Source organism: Onychostoma macrolepis, chromosome 13, assembly GCF_012432095.1.
Source record: "Onychostoma macrolepis isolate SWU-2019 chromosome 13, ASM1243209v1, whole genome shotgun sequence".
Taxonomy (NCBI): domain Eukaryota; kingdom Metazoa; phylum Chordata; class Actinopteri; order Cypriniformes; family Cyprinidae; genus Onychostoma; species Onychostoma macrolepis.
This window is the reverse complement of record NC_081167.1, coordinates 12,048,771-12,066,553: the sequence shown is the minus strand read 5'-3', so window position 1 is coordinate 12,066,553 and position 17,783 is coordinate 12,048,771. Positions and strand designations below refer to the sequence as shown.

Here is a 17,783-nt window from a genome sequence, read left to right as displayed (position 1 = left end):
AACGACATAAGGGTGATAAATTATGATAGAATTTATTTATTACTATTATTTATTTAACCCAACAGGTGGAATAAATGAAACTGATGTGTAGTCCATATGTCCATGCGCTCTCCAGTGGGCAAAAGTGTGAGCTGTGCTGGCTCTAGGACCCGGTGTCCTCTTGCGTCTTTTGGCTACTTGATGCTCTCCGGGCTCACGCCTAGGCTATATGGATTTCATACAAGCCGCTTCAACTCTCACATGAGCAGCTTAGGCTATACAGACGGATTGTGTGTCTTGGTGACCAGGGGACGCCTGTGGATTGTTTCCGGAAAGATTCATAGAAGAAGGCATATCTCACTTGTCAGTAAACTCACGTGCCAGTCTATATGCCTCTGCTCGCGCCCTGGGAGTTTCCGTGAATCTACGGATGAGACGCCTCTGGAAGCTTGAGCTCGAGGGGCACAACTTTTATTATTTCTTTGTCTCAAAGGAGCTGCGCTTTGGTGAAACGAAGGTAATTTGTTGTGTATTTTACATTTTTGTTTGGTTTTGTAAATTATCGATCAGTTTCCTGGGGCTGTGAACATTTTGAACATCTAAACTTAGCCGAAGAGACAGCGACAGTTTTAGGCATGATTCTTCTTCTGTTTGGACAGTTTTAATTGATCTCCTTTAAAATTTAAAGACACTGTAGGTATGGCTGTTACATTTGCAACAGTTTCAAAATGTAAAACTTTTGAAACACAAAGGCTCGCTGTCTGGCTCCAGTTTATGACCATTAGTGCGCGCTCTGGAAATATGCGTGCGCGCAAACGCAAAACGCTTACAAGCAGAAATAAATGTCACTGGAAGTTTTTCCTTGATTCATTCTCATATAAATAATTTTTAAGACTGACTTGAAGACTGAAATAACTTCTTTGGCAGGGAATAACTCAACAATGAATCGGCTGTGGGGTCATTCGCATGGATTTCTAATCTACCTGTTTTTGCTAGCTTTATGGCGTGCATGGTAAGCAAAACAAAATACTCTTTTTTTTTTTTTTCTCAAGGGAGCGCGCGGTTTTTTCAAGATAAAGCCCAATAAAGGTGTGGTTATTATAACCGCTCTCTCCCTCTTTTTTGTGCTTTCAGTCAAAAAGCTTTATTGGTATGATCGTCTCCATTTACAATATTACCAAAAATAAACAGTACCTATTAAAATAGGCATAAATAAATAGCCTAGTGTGAAGTTAATATCACATCACCCAAAAATCTAATTCTGTCATCATTTACTCACCCTCATGTTGTTCCAAATATGTATACTTTCTTTTCATTTGGAGAAATGTCGTTTATGTTTTATGTCCATACAATGGAAGTCAATGGTCACCAATACTGTTTGGTTACCAACATTTCTCAAAAAATCTTGCACAGAAGAACATCAATCATACATGTTTGGAAGGACATGAGGGTGAGTAAATGATGACAGAATTTTTATTTTTAGGTGAGCTGTCCCTTATATACACAATTAAATCACGATTTAAAGGAATGTCCTGAGTTCAGTGCAGTTAATCTTAATAGACAGCATGTTGAATCACCACTACAGATACTCATTTTGATAATATTTAAAGCACAAATCATAATTAAGGCAACTTGGAATAAAAGTAAACAAGACAATAGGCAACCAATGCACACAGTTTTTTCCATAAGTGTATTTTATATACATATAGGTTAGACTAATGTGATAAAATCAACAGAAATATGAGTAAAATATTTCTGCACACTGACACCACTTGCATTGTGTCTTACACTAACCCTGATATCGTAATGAGAAACTCAGTTATTTTTTAAAATATTACTTTGATTGATTCTGTGGTAACTGACATTGAAAATACTTGTGACTGACCTTCATTTATACTGAACATTTCTGTAATGCTAGTCAGTTGCAACTACATTATGACAGTTTGCCAATTTCAACTTTTTTTTTTTTTTTTGAAAAAGTCAATATTTTCGTACATACTTATGGTCACAAAATAAATAATTACAAAAAAAAGCAAATTATACAAACTTATATGTTAATATGCACGCACCTAGACGGAATCAGTTTGCTAAGATGAGGTCTCAGGTGTTTTGGTACAGCTGTCATGTTTGTGCTTTTACCAGATGGTCGTCCTCTCATAACTTAATGGGACAAGGTTTGTAGAGAACAGCTTTCTCTGCATGCAACTCTGTATATGTTTATGTAACAGACTTTTGAGATGCCAGATGTATCTTGTAGTTCTGAGACAGATGTATCCGGCTCAGATGCCTTTAAAAACAACATTACCCTCTTCACACGGATCTTGGACCGACTGCTTGATGGCTACGACAACAGGCTGAGACCTGGTCTTGGAGGTAAGAACGCCTAGGAATTAGTGCTGTGTCACATTTCCCGAAGTTGATATTACAGTTATATGCACTTTATGATGTATTAATAAACAAAATGACTATGATTGTGTTGTTTCTGTTTAGGAATTTCATAAATAGCAGAACAAGAAAAAAAATAATGGCTGAATTCAGTAAAATATGTCATTATGTATAAAACATTTAAGTGTCTCATTGTTTATGTGCATTGTCACTGATTTTACTACTGATAAACTAATTATAACGAGGTGTTGATGACCTGAGAAATTTCGAGCCACGCCTGACTGAATAAGCCAGCAATCTCATCTCCACTTAACAATCAACAGCCCCTGCCTGTGTAGTCTGTCAGTGTTAATATGTATTTATGTGGCCCTTGTTATTGTTTGGAAGCTCTGAGCTTGGCAATATAAAAGACATCATGGATCGAGCGACGCCCACCATGAGGCAAATAGATTTCTTGCGAGCGTTTCCTTTTTGAGATTTAGAGAGACTAGCACACAAAAACGCATTCACAGGAGTCAGTGGATATGCGGTCGAGCCAAGAGCCAGAATGAAGTGTTGCCATGGTTCCACTAAAGATAAGCTAAAGTAATGGTGCACTCAGATGTGAAAAAATTGTCATCTTTTTTTCACCTCTATGTCATTTGAACCTCAAATTAGTTTCCCTTCATGTGTGAAACACAAAGGAGATCTCAGGCAGAATATCCGAGCTTCCGTTTTCTATCCAGGAAAGTGGATGCTGATTTATCAAGCTTAAAAAAACACCGTCATAAAAGTACACATGACTCATCTGCTATATTCCAAGTCTTCAGTAGTTTTATGTGTGGCGCAGGCTGAAATTTAAGTTGTTCACAACCATGTAGCACATTATAATTGAGTAAACTTATTTGGAGTTTCCTTTTGCTGTGTAACATAGATCGAGTGACGGAGGTGAAGACCAATATCTATGTGACCAGTTTTGGACCAGTATCAGATACGGACATGGTAAGACATTCCTCTTCTCACGTCAGATGATTTGTGTGCTGTATAGTGAGAGTCAAATACTGTTTATCAGAAATATTTTATATTTTCCTGTTGGAAAATATAAATCTGTTTATATCTCATTTTTTCTCCTTTTATACCACATTATCTCTCTCCCTCAATACTTGTTTTCCATCTGTTGTCTATTCATAGCATTTGGTACCTGCTGCTGACTAAAAGCTTTTCTCAGTACTCTTCTTTTCCCCCACTTCACACTGTCTGCTCTCAAATATTTAGAATAGAGAAAAAGATGGAAGAAAAGGGATTTTTCATTCATTCATTCATTCATTCATTATGTATCATCTTTTACTGGCCAGTGGTGTGTTTTCTAAACCCCACTGAACACTCTCATTACCCTGTACTTGAAAAATCTCTGTTCGTAAAGAACGTATTATGTCAGGACGATCATCACACTGGGTATTTCTGTCATGTTTTTTTTGGGTGCTCTTGGGAAATCATGATTCTTGAATCTGCAATGTATCTCCAGTTCTCCAGTCACCACCTGTGATGAGTAACCTGTCAGACTCTAGTGAGAGATTTGCATTATTTTGTAAATAATATCAAACACAACACTGCTCTATTACTTTATACATGTTTCCACAGTATTAATTTGTGAAAGTTGTGCATCCTATATAATGTTTAAATGTACGGTACCATTCAAAAGTAAGTGGTCAGTAAGATAAGTCTCTTACACTCATCAAGGCTGCATTTATTTGATCAAAAACATAATAAAACAGAAATATTGTTAACTAGTATTACAAGTTCAAATACCTGTTTTCTATTATTTCAGTATGTTTTATAATATATTAATACATTTTAATATATTTTAAAATGTAATTTGTTCCTGTGATAGCAAGGCTGAATTGATTTTAGATCAAAAGAGCTAAGATTTTAGACTGAAGTAAAGGCCCACTGCTATGATTGGCTAACAGTTGTATAAGTTTGACAGTACATCCTTCATAGATGAACGCTGCTGTCATTTGGATCAAAAACGCATAAATACTCATATCAAATGATGTGTGAAAAGAGACAAAACAATAGTGACCACGTAATAAAAACAGTGAAACTTGAGTGTTGTGACATTACTGTCGGATCAAATATAGTTGGCGCAGCCTCGTCTTTAAGTTTTAATCTTTCTGAAAATCCTGCATCAAATTGTGCCTTGTTTGTAAACTAATCCAGGGTAAAATTAAGTGTACAAAGGACCAAGTTCACGGTGACGCTGTGACACTTGCCTCTCTCGTCATTTACCCTCTACATGCGTGAATCGGTGGGCGGGGCTAAACAGGCAGTGATGTAGAAGCACGCGTTGATCTTCTTCTGCAGAGGCAGTGTTTATCCACACTTTTATGTCATAAATTGGCACATTCCACAAGCTGTCGTTTTTGGCAGACTGGCTTCAATATAAGCTCATTTTAGACTAACGAGAAAGTTTTGAGTTCTGAAACTTACAGAATGTTTTTAATTGCACAATTACCTCTTATATATCAAACGATCAAGAGAATTTTGATTTCTCAGTTCACGAGAAACTTTTGAACGGCAGTGTATTTTACTGTAAAGAAAAAAAAAAGTTTTCTCAGTTAACCTAAAATGTACATCATTTAGTCAAGGGTCAAATCAAATATAAATAGCACATTAAAGTTAAAAGTTACACACTTTTTTGTGTGTGCGCTGTACAGGTATGGTAAGAATGTTTTTGCTCAGTTGGCCGAAATAACTGCCCAATAGAGAAAAGTTTTGCTCAGCAAGAAAAACAATTAGAGGGAACATTGGCTGTAACTGATCCTGATATGGTCACAGATATACTAAATCTTCAGTATTATATCTAGTGTTGTTTCACATAAATCTTGCTTTTTGCCCTCTTTCTTTTGAATGATCAGTCTTTAGTTTTAGTGTTCCACAATTTAATGTTCCTTTGAACATTATACTATGGAGGATCACCGAAGCAGGTTATTTTTATCAGTCTTACTATGCCACTCCCTTCAGGCCATGTGGATATGATATGACAGAATGGAAAGTGACAAGCATTGTCTTTTTGCTTGAGGAGTTCGGGACTCCTGCATAATGTAGGGTAATGTTCAGGCCCGGTGCTGGGGGCGGGAGGGGGGTTTGATTTGTCAGAAAGAATTCTCAGAAAGAATTTGTGCCCTCTCAGTTTTCTTAACGAACGTATTTATTTAAACCATTCATGGATGATTAAGTGCCCCCTGTCAACAAGCTTGGCCCCTTTGGCCCCCTAAATTTAGAATCATATCACACCAAACAATTTGGGGTGAAATGCAGTTTGTCCTCTAAACTATATATATATATATATATATATATATATATATATATATATATATATATATATATATATATATATGAAAAACCCACCAGCTGCTAAATTCAAATCTGCGTTTGCTGGCTGGCACAGAGCCAGAGACACACACGTTTTTAAAGCACTGCGCATTATAACCAATCATATACGATTCTGTTGAGTTTATGAACGCAATGACCAATCAGGGGAGTTCAGATGAGTCACCGTTAAAACACGCTGTTTCGTCACCGCGCGCGCTGGCTGACTGAATTTTCTGGCTAATTCTTTCATCAGAAACAACGAAGTGAAGATGTACGAATGTAAGTAAGATATTAATTTCACAGTGTAAACTGCTTTAGAGATTATTATGTGAGTTTTTGAGAGTGCTTGAACTCGCTGGATTGAAGTGAAAATGTTTTTTGATAATGCAAATGTTCTTTGCTCTCTTTTTGTACAATGAAAGTGTTAGGCTAATTAACTTACAAAGTTTTTATTAAATTCACATTAAATACAAGGTCAGTCGTATTAAAAATATTTTATGGTATGATACCTATATCTGGTACTTAAGTAAAATGGGACTTGTATTGGTTTTACTGAAAACTGTAATGGACCCTGTTGGTCTCTGTTGGTAATTGGTTGCCGGGTGGCTTGTTAAAACTAATAAATCTTAAAGGAATATGTCCCAAAACACACTACAGAAAACCATTTTTAATGGTTTTAATGGTTAAAAGTTGATGGTTTGTGATGTTTGTAATGGTATTTGTAGTGGAAACCAATACAATTTTCTGAGATGGTTTTATTGTTTTTTTTTCTTTTCAGTAGGGACATAAGCCTATATCAGTTATACAGTGGTATTGTGGCTTCTGTGTCACATGACAAGCATGCCCCGACCCTGACTTGAGTTACTGTGGTCTAGAACCGCCCCTGCTTTCCATCCTCTCCTTGCTGAACCTGTTCGAAAGTGAAAGTGAAATTGGAAAAAATAGTGCGCATACGAAAGCCATTGCACGCTTTCGCGAGTGTCAGCAAAAGTGTCCTGAAATGTAAATGCCCCCCCGACTGCGGTGCCCTGGCGCCGGCCCTGGTAATGTTGCAAGATGTTAGCAAGAATATCAAATGACCAGGCAAGCTTTCCTGAAAGTTTGTTTGAGATGAAGGTTTTAGATTTTATAATAGTACTGGAATTAACTTAGTATGGACCCCATAATAGGTTTGTTCCTACAGTATGATTGTGACATTGTGAAAACTGATGGAAGATAGATAGAAGAATGAGAAGGAAATGAAGCATTACAGATGGGCTCTGTGAGTGCTGGGGAGCCCTGGCGCTCCAGTGACAGCATGTACTGTCACACAATATTATCTTTCCTGTATGAGTGTGGGAGTGAATAAGTATTATCTCTTACGTACATAACATTGTGTTTTCTGTCTCTGTGCTGCCATGGAAACTGGATGCCCGCCTTCACCCCGGGGGTCGGCGCATGGCAGCGCAGTGCCCGAGGGATTGGGATATAATGCAGTGATGTGAAGCGCTTCTGACACTTTGCCACTTTCTATTACTATAGAGACGAAGATGAAACACACATTATACACAGACAATGAACATATTGAGTGAACTGAAAAGTTGCTGGCACTTACTGAAGGAGCCCATTCAGTCTTACTTTTAATACTTTCCTTTTAGCTGTCTTTGAAAGGTTTACAGTGACATCCAAAGTTCTGAGACCACATTGAATATCTGAGATTTAAAATCAAATTCCAATTGCATTTGTACAAACTTCACTCTAAAAACAATTCTGTAGTTTTTACAAAATAATTATGGCAGCTGTGGTTGCCAGAATAATTTTGTAAAAAATACAGAAAAACTGTAAACACATTTACGGCCCAAAACTGTACATTTTACAGTATAAAACTGTACTGTATTTACAAACAAGACAATTTGAATGTAAACCAGTAAATTCAACAACGCACACTGTTATTAAAATCTGTTTTGAACCTTTAACATACTGACAACCACCATAATAATGCAGGTGGTAAAAGAGAAAGCCACATGAAGAATCAAAGATCATCACAAGTAGCTTCGCCACAAGCAGAAGTGTATACTAATACATAGAAGGTGCGCAGAGTCATTTATGCAAACACAAAACACCATCATGGTAACACACATGATACTTAAATAATGCAATGAATTTTCATTAAACAACATAAAGCCCAAATGTACATAACTGATAACAAAAACTATTAAAAAAACATGATTATTTAAACAAAATACTTTCAAATGTGGAGTGTCACGCAGGGAATTCTGGGAATATCAGTTTACAGTTTTTGACTGTAAATTATACATTGATTTGTTCTTTTTTACTTCTAAAAACTGTACAATTAACAGCATTTGAAATTACATACTGTGAAATTACATGAAATGTCTAGTTAGGTCTTTTACAGTTTTTCCCTGTATATTGTACGGAAACTTACTGTTAACCTTTTATATTTAAATAATTAAAATGTATTTAAAATGTAATTTATTTAAAATTTATTTAAAAACATTAAAATGTAATTTATTGTTGTGATGGCAAACCTGAATTTTCAGCAGCCGTTATTTCATTATCACATGATCCCTCAGAAATCATTCTAATATGCTGATTTTCTGCACAAGAAACATTTCTTATTATTGTGAATGTTGAAAACAACTTAATATTTTTGTGGAAACTTTGATACAATTTTATCAGGATTCTTTGATGAATAGAAAGCTAAAAAATAGAAATCTTTTGTAACATTATAAATGTCTGTACTGTCTCTTTTGATCAATTAAATGCATCGATGATGAATGAAATCTTTGTTTTAATAAATTAAACTCATACCTGATAACATATTTTTTAATAAAACATACAATTGAAATAGACTAACAGCAGAATTAGCATTTAGACCTTGGATCCCACATTGAATGAAAACATATTTTCTGTGTCATGTACTGTATATATTGTCTGATGCACACATCAGCACTGAAGAATGTCTTGCACTCTTGCACTCTCATCTCCCCTGATATGTCACTCCGTTCTCAGGAATACACAGTGGATGTGTTTTTCCGTCAGCACTGGACAGACGAGCGGCTGAAGTTTAACGGGCCAATGAACATCCTGCGTCTCAACAACCTGATGGCCAGTAAAATCTGGACTCCAGACACTTTCTTTCACAACGGCAAGAAATCTGTGGCTCACAACATGACCATGCCTAACAAACTACTGCGGATTATGGAGAACGGCACTCTACTGTACACCATGAGGTACCCCTGAACTAGAGTCATCAAAATAATTACATGATATGCTGATTAATTCATCAAACTATTCACAATCAATCACATATATCAATATTTGTTAAGAAAAGTCCCCATAATCAAGATAATAGAAAGACATTACAAAAAGTGGCTTTAGAAGTCAAAATATGATTGTGTAGCCTAGTGAACCAAACTGAGAGACCATTTTGAAGGCTCAGGAAAACTTTGCAGGTGTTTTGAGTTGATTAGCTGATTGGCGTGTCACCATATTCTAATTTGCCACGCCGAATTGAGGCAGTAATTAAAGCAAAAGGAGCCCCTACCAAATATTGAGTACATATACAGTAAATGAACATACTTTCCAGAAGGCCAACAATTCACTAAAAATGTTTTTTTATTGGTCTTATGAAGTATTCTAATTTGTTGAGATAGTGAATTGGTGGGTTTTTGTTAAATGTGAGCCAAAATCATCAAAATTATAAGAACCAAAGACTTAAACTACTTCAGTCTGTGTGCATTGAATTTATTTAATACACGAGTTTCACAATTTGAGTTGAATTACTGAAATAAATGAACTTTTCCACGACATTCTAATTAATTGAGATGCACCTGTATATTATACACACACATATAAACATAATATGTATTATATATAAATATATACATGTATACATGCATGTATTTGTATACACATAATAAATATACAAAGTACACACACATGTATTATGTAAACACAAACATTTTGGGTTCCATTAATCGCAATTGATTGTTTGACAGTCAAAACTAATTTGTTTTTAATGTTTTTGACATCTGTTATGCTCATCATGGTTGAATTTATTTGATCAAAAATACAATAAAACAACAATATTGTGAAATATTATAATTTAAAATAGCTTTCTATTTTAATATATTTTAAAATGTAAATTATTTCTTTGAATTTGCAGAAGATATCACTCATTTATTTGAAATAGACATTTTTGTAACATTATAAATGTCTTTACTGTCACATTGGATCAGTTTAATGCATCCTTGCTGAATGGAAGTATTTATTTCTTCAAAAAAATCGTATATGTTGTATAATTAACGGTAAGCTTGAATTGCTCTGATGGTGTGAAAATTCCTTTTTATACATTTTATGATTTTCATAACTAAATGTACTAAATTTGATGAATTAAATTGACAGCCCTAGTAAGAACATAATTTTGAGGGGTGACTGTTGTATAATGTTTGTATTTGTGCAGGTTGACAGTGCAAGCCGAATGCCCAATGCATCTTGAGGACTTTCCAATGGACTTCCATTCATGTCCGCTTAAATTTGGCAGCTGTAAGCAAAAATGCTAATCATTTGCTTTATTTCCCATGATGCTTAGTGTCTGTCTATTCTGTGGGTTTTATTAAAATATATTGTGTTTGTGTGTAGATGCTTACACTCTGACAGAGGTGACGTATGTTTGGACACGTGATGCCACCTTATCGGTGGAAGTAGCTCCAGATGGATCTAGACTTAACCAGTATGACTTAACGGGACAGACTGTTGGCAAGGAAACCATCAAGTCCAGTACTGGTAAGACATTCGCAAGCAGTCACAAAATGATCTGGATCTATATGCTCCTATCCTTTGTTCTTCCCTCTCTCATGTTTCTTTCCTGCTGTGTAGGTGAATATACAGTGATGACTGCCCATTTCCATCTGAAGAGGAAGATTGGGTACTTTGTGATCCAGACGTACCTGCCTTGCATAATGACCGTCATCTTATCCCAAGTCTCTTTTTGGCTCAACCGAGAGTCTGTCCCCGCACGTACAGTTTTTGGTGGGTGAGCATGTGTTGTGTAATCAGAACATAATGTGGAAAGATTTTTAATTCAGTTTACTACGGCACATATTTATTTGTTGGCTGTGTGCATCTTTTTGATGGAAAATCATGTTAGCATGCTGATTTTGTTGTTCTGATTAAATTACTGATGCAGTCATGGATAAAGCTGATGTAGAACATGTACATTTTTTTATTTTCTCTGGCAATTTCAATTTCCTTCTGAACTCCAGGGATGAATTTGAAATGGCTGCGAGCAAAGGCAAACAGCTATAAAAATTGGCCTCCGTGTGTATTTCTGTGTTTTTGTAGGTGAAAAATTTGCCCAGTTATGTGCATGAATGTGTGTATTTTTGTTCATTCAGAGGGAGGAAGTCTTGGCATCCAAAATCACATTTAAATTAAACACAGACTCGCAGGGGGAATTCGCTAAGAATGAAACGCTGATAGCGTCTTTTATTCACACGCTTTGTTGTTTTAGTGGCCAATTCACTAAAGGAATTATGCAAATGAGGTAAACACTCATGAATTGCTGAACGTAATTTGCACACCACAATTCTACATCTTGCATCAGTGCTCAGTTGCAGGGGGGATGCAGTAAACTACCCGTGTATGGTACACTTTACTGGGACTGTACAACATCACTCCACCACTGTGATTCTGGCACCTACTGTAAATTGGCTCTTTAAAATGCTGGTTATATGATCATTTGGTCATCATTTGATTAGTTAATGCTGCCATGATGAAATTTAAAAAAAATCACAATGGCAAAATTGAATTATGCATGGTGCAGCGCAAGTACCAGCACAGATAGCAAATGGCTGAAACAGATTGCATGTTTATTTATTTGCAGGAAAACATTTGAAAATAAAGAAATTGTGTTGTGGTTTTACAGTTGTAAACTCTATATATTTTTTTATTTTATAGTGTAAGTACAGGTGCATCTCAATAAATTAGAATGTTGTGGAAAAGTTCATTTATTTCAGTAATTCAACTCAAATTGTGAAACTCGTGTATTAAATAAATTCAATGCACATAGACTGAAGTAGTTTAAGTCTTTGGTTCTTTTAATTGTGATGATTTTGGCTCACATTTAACAAAAACCCACCAATTCACTATCTCAACAAATTAGAATATGGTGACATGCCAATCAGCTAATCAACTCAAAACACCTGCAAAGGTTTCCTGAGCTTTCAAAATGGTCTCTCAGTTTGGTTTCAACATTTCAACATTCATTGCCAAAGAAGCTGGCTGTTCACAGAGTGCTGTATCCAAGCATGTTAACAGAAAGTTGAGTGGAAGGAAAAAGTGTGGAAGAAAAAGATGCACAACCAACCGAGAGAAGCCTTATGAGGATTGTCAAGCAAAATTGATTCAAGAATTTGGGTGAACTTCACAAGGAATGGACTGAGGCTGGGGTCAAGGCATCAAGAGCCACCACACACAGACGTGTCAAGGAATTTGACTACAGTTGTCGTATTCCTCTTGTTAAGCCACTCCTGAACCACAGACAACATCAGAGGCGTCTTACCTGGGCTAAGGAGAAGAAGAACTGAACTGTTGCCCAGTGGTCCAAAGTCCTCTTTTCAGATGAGAGCAAGTTTTGTATTTCATTTGGAAACCAAGAGTCTGGAGGAAGGGTGGAGAAGCTCATAGCCCAAGTTGCTTGAAGTCCAGTTCAGTCCAATTTTGGAGCACTTCAAGCTTCCTTCTGCTGACCAGCTTTTTAAAGATGCTGATTTCATTTTCCAGCAGGATTTGGCACCTGCCCACACTGCCAAAAGCACCAATAGTTGGTTAAATGACCATGGTGTTGGTGTGCTTGACTGGCCAGCAGACTTACCAGACCTGAACCCCACAGAGAATCTATGGGGTAAAATGAGAAACAAGAGACCAAAAAATGCAGATGAGCTGAAGGCCACTGTCAAAGAAACCTGGGCTTCCATACCACCTCAACAGTGCCACAAACTGATCACCTCCATGCCACGCCGAATTGAGGCAGTAATTAAAGCAAAAGGAGCCCCTACCAAGTATTGAGTACACATACAGTAAATAAACATACTTTCCAGAAGGCCAACAATTCACTAAAAATGTTTTTTTATTGGTCTTATGAAGTATTCTAATTTGTTGAGATAGTGAATTGGTGGGTTTTTGTTAAATGTGAGCCAAAATCATCACAATTAAAAGAACCAAAGACTTAAACTACTTCAGTCTGTGCGCATTGAATTTATTTAATATACGAGTTTCACAATTTGAGTTGAATTACTGAAATAAATGAACTTTTCCACGACATTCTAATTTATTGAGATGCACCTGTATAACACTATTACAATATCTCTCTCTCACTGTGACTGAATTTATTTATTTAAAAATATAATAATAACAATATTGTGAATACTATTAGAATTTAAAATAACTGTTTTGTATTTTAATGTATTTTAAAATGTAATCTATTAAAGGAGCCATTATCCATTTATTTGAAATAAAAATCTTACATAAGATTTAATGCATCCTTGCTAAATGAAAGTATTAATTTCTTTAAAAAAAATCTTACTGACAACAAACTTTTATTTTATAGTATAATAACATTACATAATATTACACATAATTCATACAAATTATTACGGTAACACTTTACAATAAGGTTCATTAGTTAACATTAGTTAACAACATTAGTTAACATTAACTAAGAATGAACAATACTTCTACAGCATTTCTTAATCTCAGTTAATGTTAATTTCAGCATTTACTAATGCATTATTAAAATCACAAGTTGTGTTTGTTAACATTAGTTAATGCACTGTGAGCTAACATGAACTAACAATGAACAACTCTATTTTTATTAACTAACGTTAACAAAGATGAATAAATAGTGTAATAAATGTATTGATCATTGTTTGTTCATGTTAGTTAATACATTAACTAATGTTAACAAATGACACCTTATTGTAAAGTGTTACCATTATTACTATATTATAGTTGTCACGGTGCTGCTACTGTGTTGGAACGAGGAGAACATTCTTGTAATGAGTAAACTCAAAATTTCTTCCCCAAATCATTCTGCCATAATGGTATGTATTGCATTTAAACAGATCTTCAGAGTAAAAAGTCATTGTGTTGTGTATAAAGTATAACTATAAAAGTCAATTTTGTCATTATTTTTATTTTCCTTGCAGATGCACTCCTGTATAAAATCACCCCAGTCATTCTAGAATGATTAACTTTTTCCAAACAGAGCTATTCAAATCATTTAGTGAAAATTCCTTTATTTATCAAACTGAAAGAAATGTCTTGAGTCGATTGAAAAGATAAAAGTGAGATAAAGAAAAGAATAGCATTTTTGTGCATTTTCCTATGTTTTCTCCCTAATATCTCTTATAATGATGAATATATTTGGATTGATTTATTTTCCCAGAGGAAGCAAAAATTCATTAAAATTGTTTACAAAAAACAGAAGATCATCTATATAAAATGAGGACAGGAGGTCCACTTAGGGCATATGACTGACTGCTGAAATGAACACAACTTCATTAGCCCAGGGCATTTGTGATTACACGTGTACATCTGTGCTGTCTCTTCCACAAATGAGTGAACGGCATAAATTCTGGTAATTATCTGCAGTGAGGCATGCTGCACTAATGCGGTATATACTGTTCTCACTGAGTCTTTTTTGTTGTTGTTGTTTTTGTTGATATTTTTCTCTAGGTGTGACTACAGTGCTAACGATGACCACTCTGAGTATCAGCGCTCGGAACTCTTTACCAAAAGTGGCCTACGCCACAGCCATGGACTGGTTCATCGCTGTGTGCTACGCATTTGTTTTCTCTGCTCTCATCGAGTTTGCCACAGTAAACTATTTCACCAAGCGCGGCTGGGCCTGGGATGGCAAGAGCATTGTCAATGATAAGGTAACCATGACGACACAGACTAGGCTTTGATTTTGGAGTGGAGCACATCTGGTAGCTTTGATTATTGTCATTGAGAAGAGGGGTTATTTAGATGAGGGAAATCAACACTGTTAATTAAATTCACCCAAAAAATTAAAAAAAATTGCTGAAATTGTACTCACCCTTAGGCCATCCAAGATGTAGATGAATTCATTCCTCTGAACATTGGAGAAATGTAGCATTACATCACTTGCCCACCAATGGATCCTCTGCAGTGAATGGGTGCCGTCAGAAAGAGAGTCCAAACAGCTGATAAAATCATTACAATAATCCACACGACTCCATAATCCAAAAGTCCACTTTATGTTGTCCTCTCACATTAAAGCCAAATTTGTTTAGAACAGTTTTCGCTTGTAAACAGTGTTTGATCTGTGCATATTTCTCTCCTGATTCACTCGAGACAACTGTTTCACTGGAAAAAGCAATATGGACAGAGGACTAGTTTTAACCGGAAGCAATGGTTTGAAGTTAAAAATGATGGATTTATTACAAACATAGCTTTTCACTTCACAAGATGTTAATTGATGGATTGGAGTGGTGGAATACTTGTGAATTATTGTGATGTTTTCACGACTCTCATTCTGGCGGCACCCATTCACTGCAGAGCATCCACTGGTGAGCAAGTGATGTAACATTACATTTCTCCAAATCTGTTCCGATGAATAAATAAATTCATCTATATCTTGTATGGCGTGAGGGTGAGTACATTTTCTGCAAATTTTCTTTTTTGAGTGAACTGTACCTTTAAACTCCCATCATTTTGAACGCTGTCTGACATTGTGTGTTTCTTTTTTAATCCTATTATAACATTTAGCTTAATATCATTGACTGATCATGTAGCATTGTGTTAACAAATTTCTTCTGACTTCAGAAAAAGGAGACGTCCGTTATTAAAAAGAATAACGCATATGCAGTCGCTGTGGCAAACTACGCGCCCCACATTGCAAAGGACTCAGCTCTGCCCACTGTCTCAAAGAGCGCCACGGCGGAGCCCAGTAAAGCTCAGCCAGTGGCTAAAGAGGCACTGAAGACCTTCAACAGCGTCAGCAAGATTGACCGTATGTCCCGCATCATCTTTCCAGTGCTTTTTGGCAGTTTTAACCTGGTTTATTGGGCCACGTATCTCAACAGAGAGCCTGGTGGTAAGAACATGGTGCCCTCCCAGTGAGCCATTAGCTATTGCGCATACAATCATTCCTCTATATTACAAAATTAAAATAGCAGTTTTTGTACAAATTCTTCAGTGTACTTTTGACATGTCTGTATGGCAGCATTCTGAAATGAACGCTTTTTACAGCCTCCTTACAATCTTACCACTGCCAGGACAATTCAAAGAGCATCTTATCATACTTTAAAATAAATTATAAATTAACTTATTTCCACAGCTTTATTTTTGTATGTCGTTGTGATTTCTGAGTATTTAACTGATTTTTCCTTGCCTTTTTATGCAGTGTTTACTGGCATTTTCATACAGACCTCTGTTTTTTATTTAACTACATTTGTGTATTATATATTTATAAAATATCAACCTCCATTTAATGTGTTTGTCAATGTCAGTATTTTGGCTAAATTATGAATTAAGCTCACAGGTACTGTGCATTAACGACATACTGTTTAAAATGAAAGCGCATAAATTCTAAATGTGATAGCTGTGTTGTTTTGTTATAACTGCACTACAGTATCTGTACGACAGATCACTGCACCTTTATATTGACTGATGTAGCATTTCAAGTTCAAATTAAATATGGCACTTTATTTTCTGATTGCATATTAGCTTTCACGTACATCACGCAGCTGTGCATCTAATTCTCAGCCATAAGCAATGCACCATCAATGAAAGCGCACACCCACACATGGTTTAAAGGTAAATGATTCAATGAGTTTGTTTGAAGCACCACAGTGCTTTGTATTTTTGTGGACACTTTGATCCATGAGCACTGTCTCAAGTGGAATTAGCACTGCATTTAAGCCACTGCTGTTTCTTTGGTTTACAGTGAATGGAAAATGCTGGTGAGATTTTCCCAAATAGTTTGGGCAGATATACATTTTTAATTTGCTTGGGTTGAAATGAGAGCAATTCGTTGGTCTTCTGTATATGTTACTCAAACGGTGACAATTAGGTCCAGGCCACTGATACTTGCATTAGCTTAATGTTGCAACAGTGACATGATGTTGTTTATATGGTATTTTCAATATATGTCTATTGTATCTTCATGATTAATGCAGATAATGGTTGTAATGGGCTTCTCAGTATGATATATTCGCCTAATGACGCTATGAAAATGGGAATCAAAATGTACTGTTCACTCAATATATCATCTGTCAAACATTTTCAGAGTTTTCATTACTAACATCAACAATTCTGACAAGTGTAAACGCTTGAATGAACTACTGTGGGCTTACTTCTAACAGCTTTTCAATTTGCCATATACTGTTCTCAGTTTTCTGCCTGGGCAACGAAACAGCTCCCCTGTTGACTGAAATAAAGTGTTGTCAAAGCGAACATGGCTCAGTTACTCTCTTTTTGTGTGGGTGGTCGTGTTTGTACCCCCCTCCTTTTGCACCGTGCACCTCAAAAATGTCAAGGCCCTTATTGCTAAAAAAAACCAACTCTCAGTTTCACATCCAAACAGCACAAACCGGTGTTATTTTAGTGTCATTGAAATCCCTTTGTAGATTTTTATTTATTTATTTATTTTTGACAAATTTTGAATAAAAAAAGTTTGGTACATAAAGTTAAAGGAATAATTCAGCCAAAAATTCAGGCCATCCAAGATGTAGATGAGTTTGTTTCTTCATCAGAACTGCAGTGAATGGGTGCCGTCAGAATGAGAGTTTAAACAGCTGAGAAAAACATCACAATAATCCACATGACTCAAGTCCATCAATTAATGTCTTGTGAAGTGAAAAGCTGCATGTTTGTAAGAAACAAATCCATCATCTAAGTGTTAAACCATCGTTTTTGGACAAAATAATAGTCCATAATCCCATAATAACGCACCTTCCAGTGAAAAAGTCCATCCCCTATTGTCCTTTCACATCACAATCAACCAAAATACACTCTTAAAAATAAAGGTGCTTCAC

The 17,783-nt window shown here is 35.9% G+C and overlaps 1 protein-coding gene across 1 annotated transcript; it reads left to right on the top strand.

Moving 5' to 3' along the window:
* Positions 1-200: 200 nt before the first annotated feature.
* On the top strand, positions 201-17,192 carry gabra2a (gamma-aminobutyric acid type A receptor subunit alpha2a). Its single transcript, XM_058796533.1, has 10 exons — positions 201-496; positions 907-991; positions 2,237-2,352; positions 3,278-3,345; positions 8,731-8,951; positions 10,184-10,266; positions 10,363-10,506; positions 10,600-10,752; positions 14,458-14,660; positions 15,571-17,192. Exons 2-10 carry the CDS (start codon positions 921-923, stop codon positions 15,865-15,867), a joined length of 1,356 nt encoding a protein of 451 aa, XP_058652516.1. The 5' UTR covers positions 201-496; positions 907-920; the 3' UTR covers positions 15,868-17,192.
* The last annotated feature ends 591 nt before the right edge of the window (positions 17,193-17,783 follow it).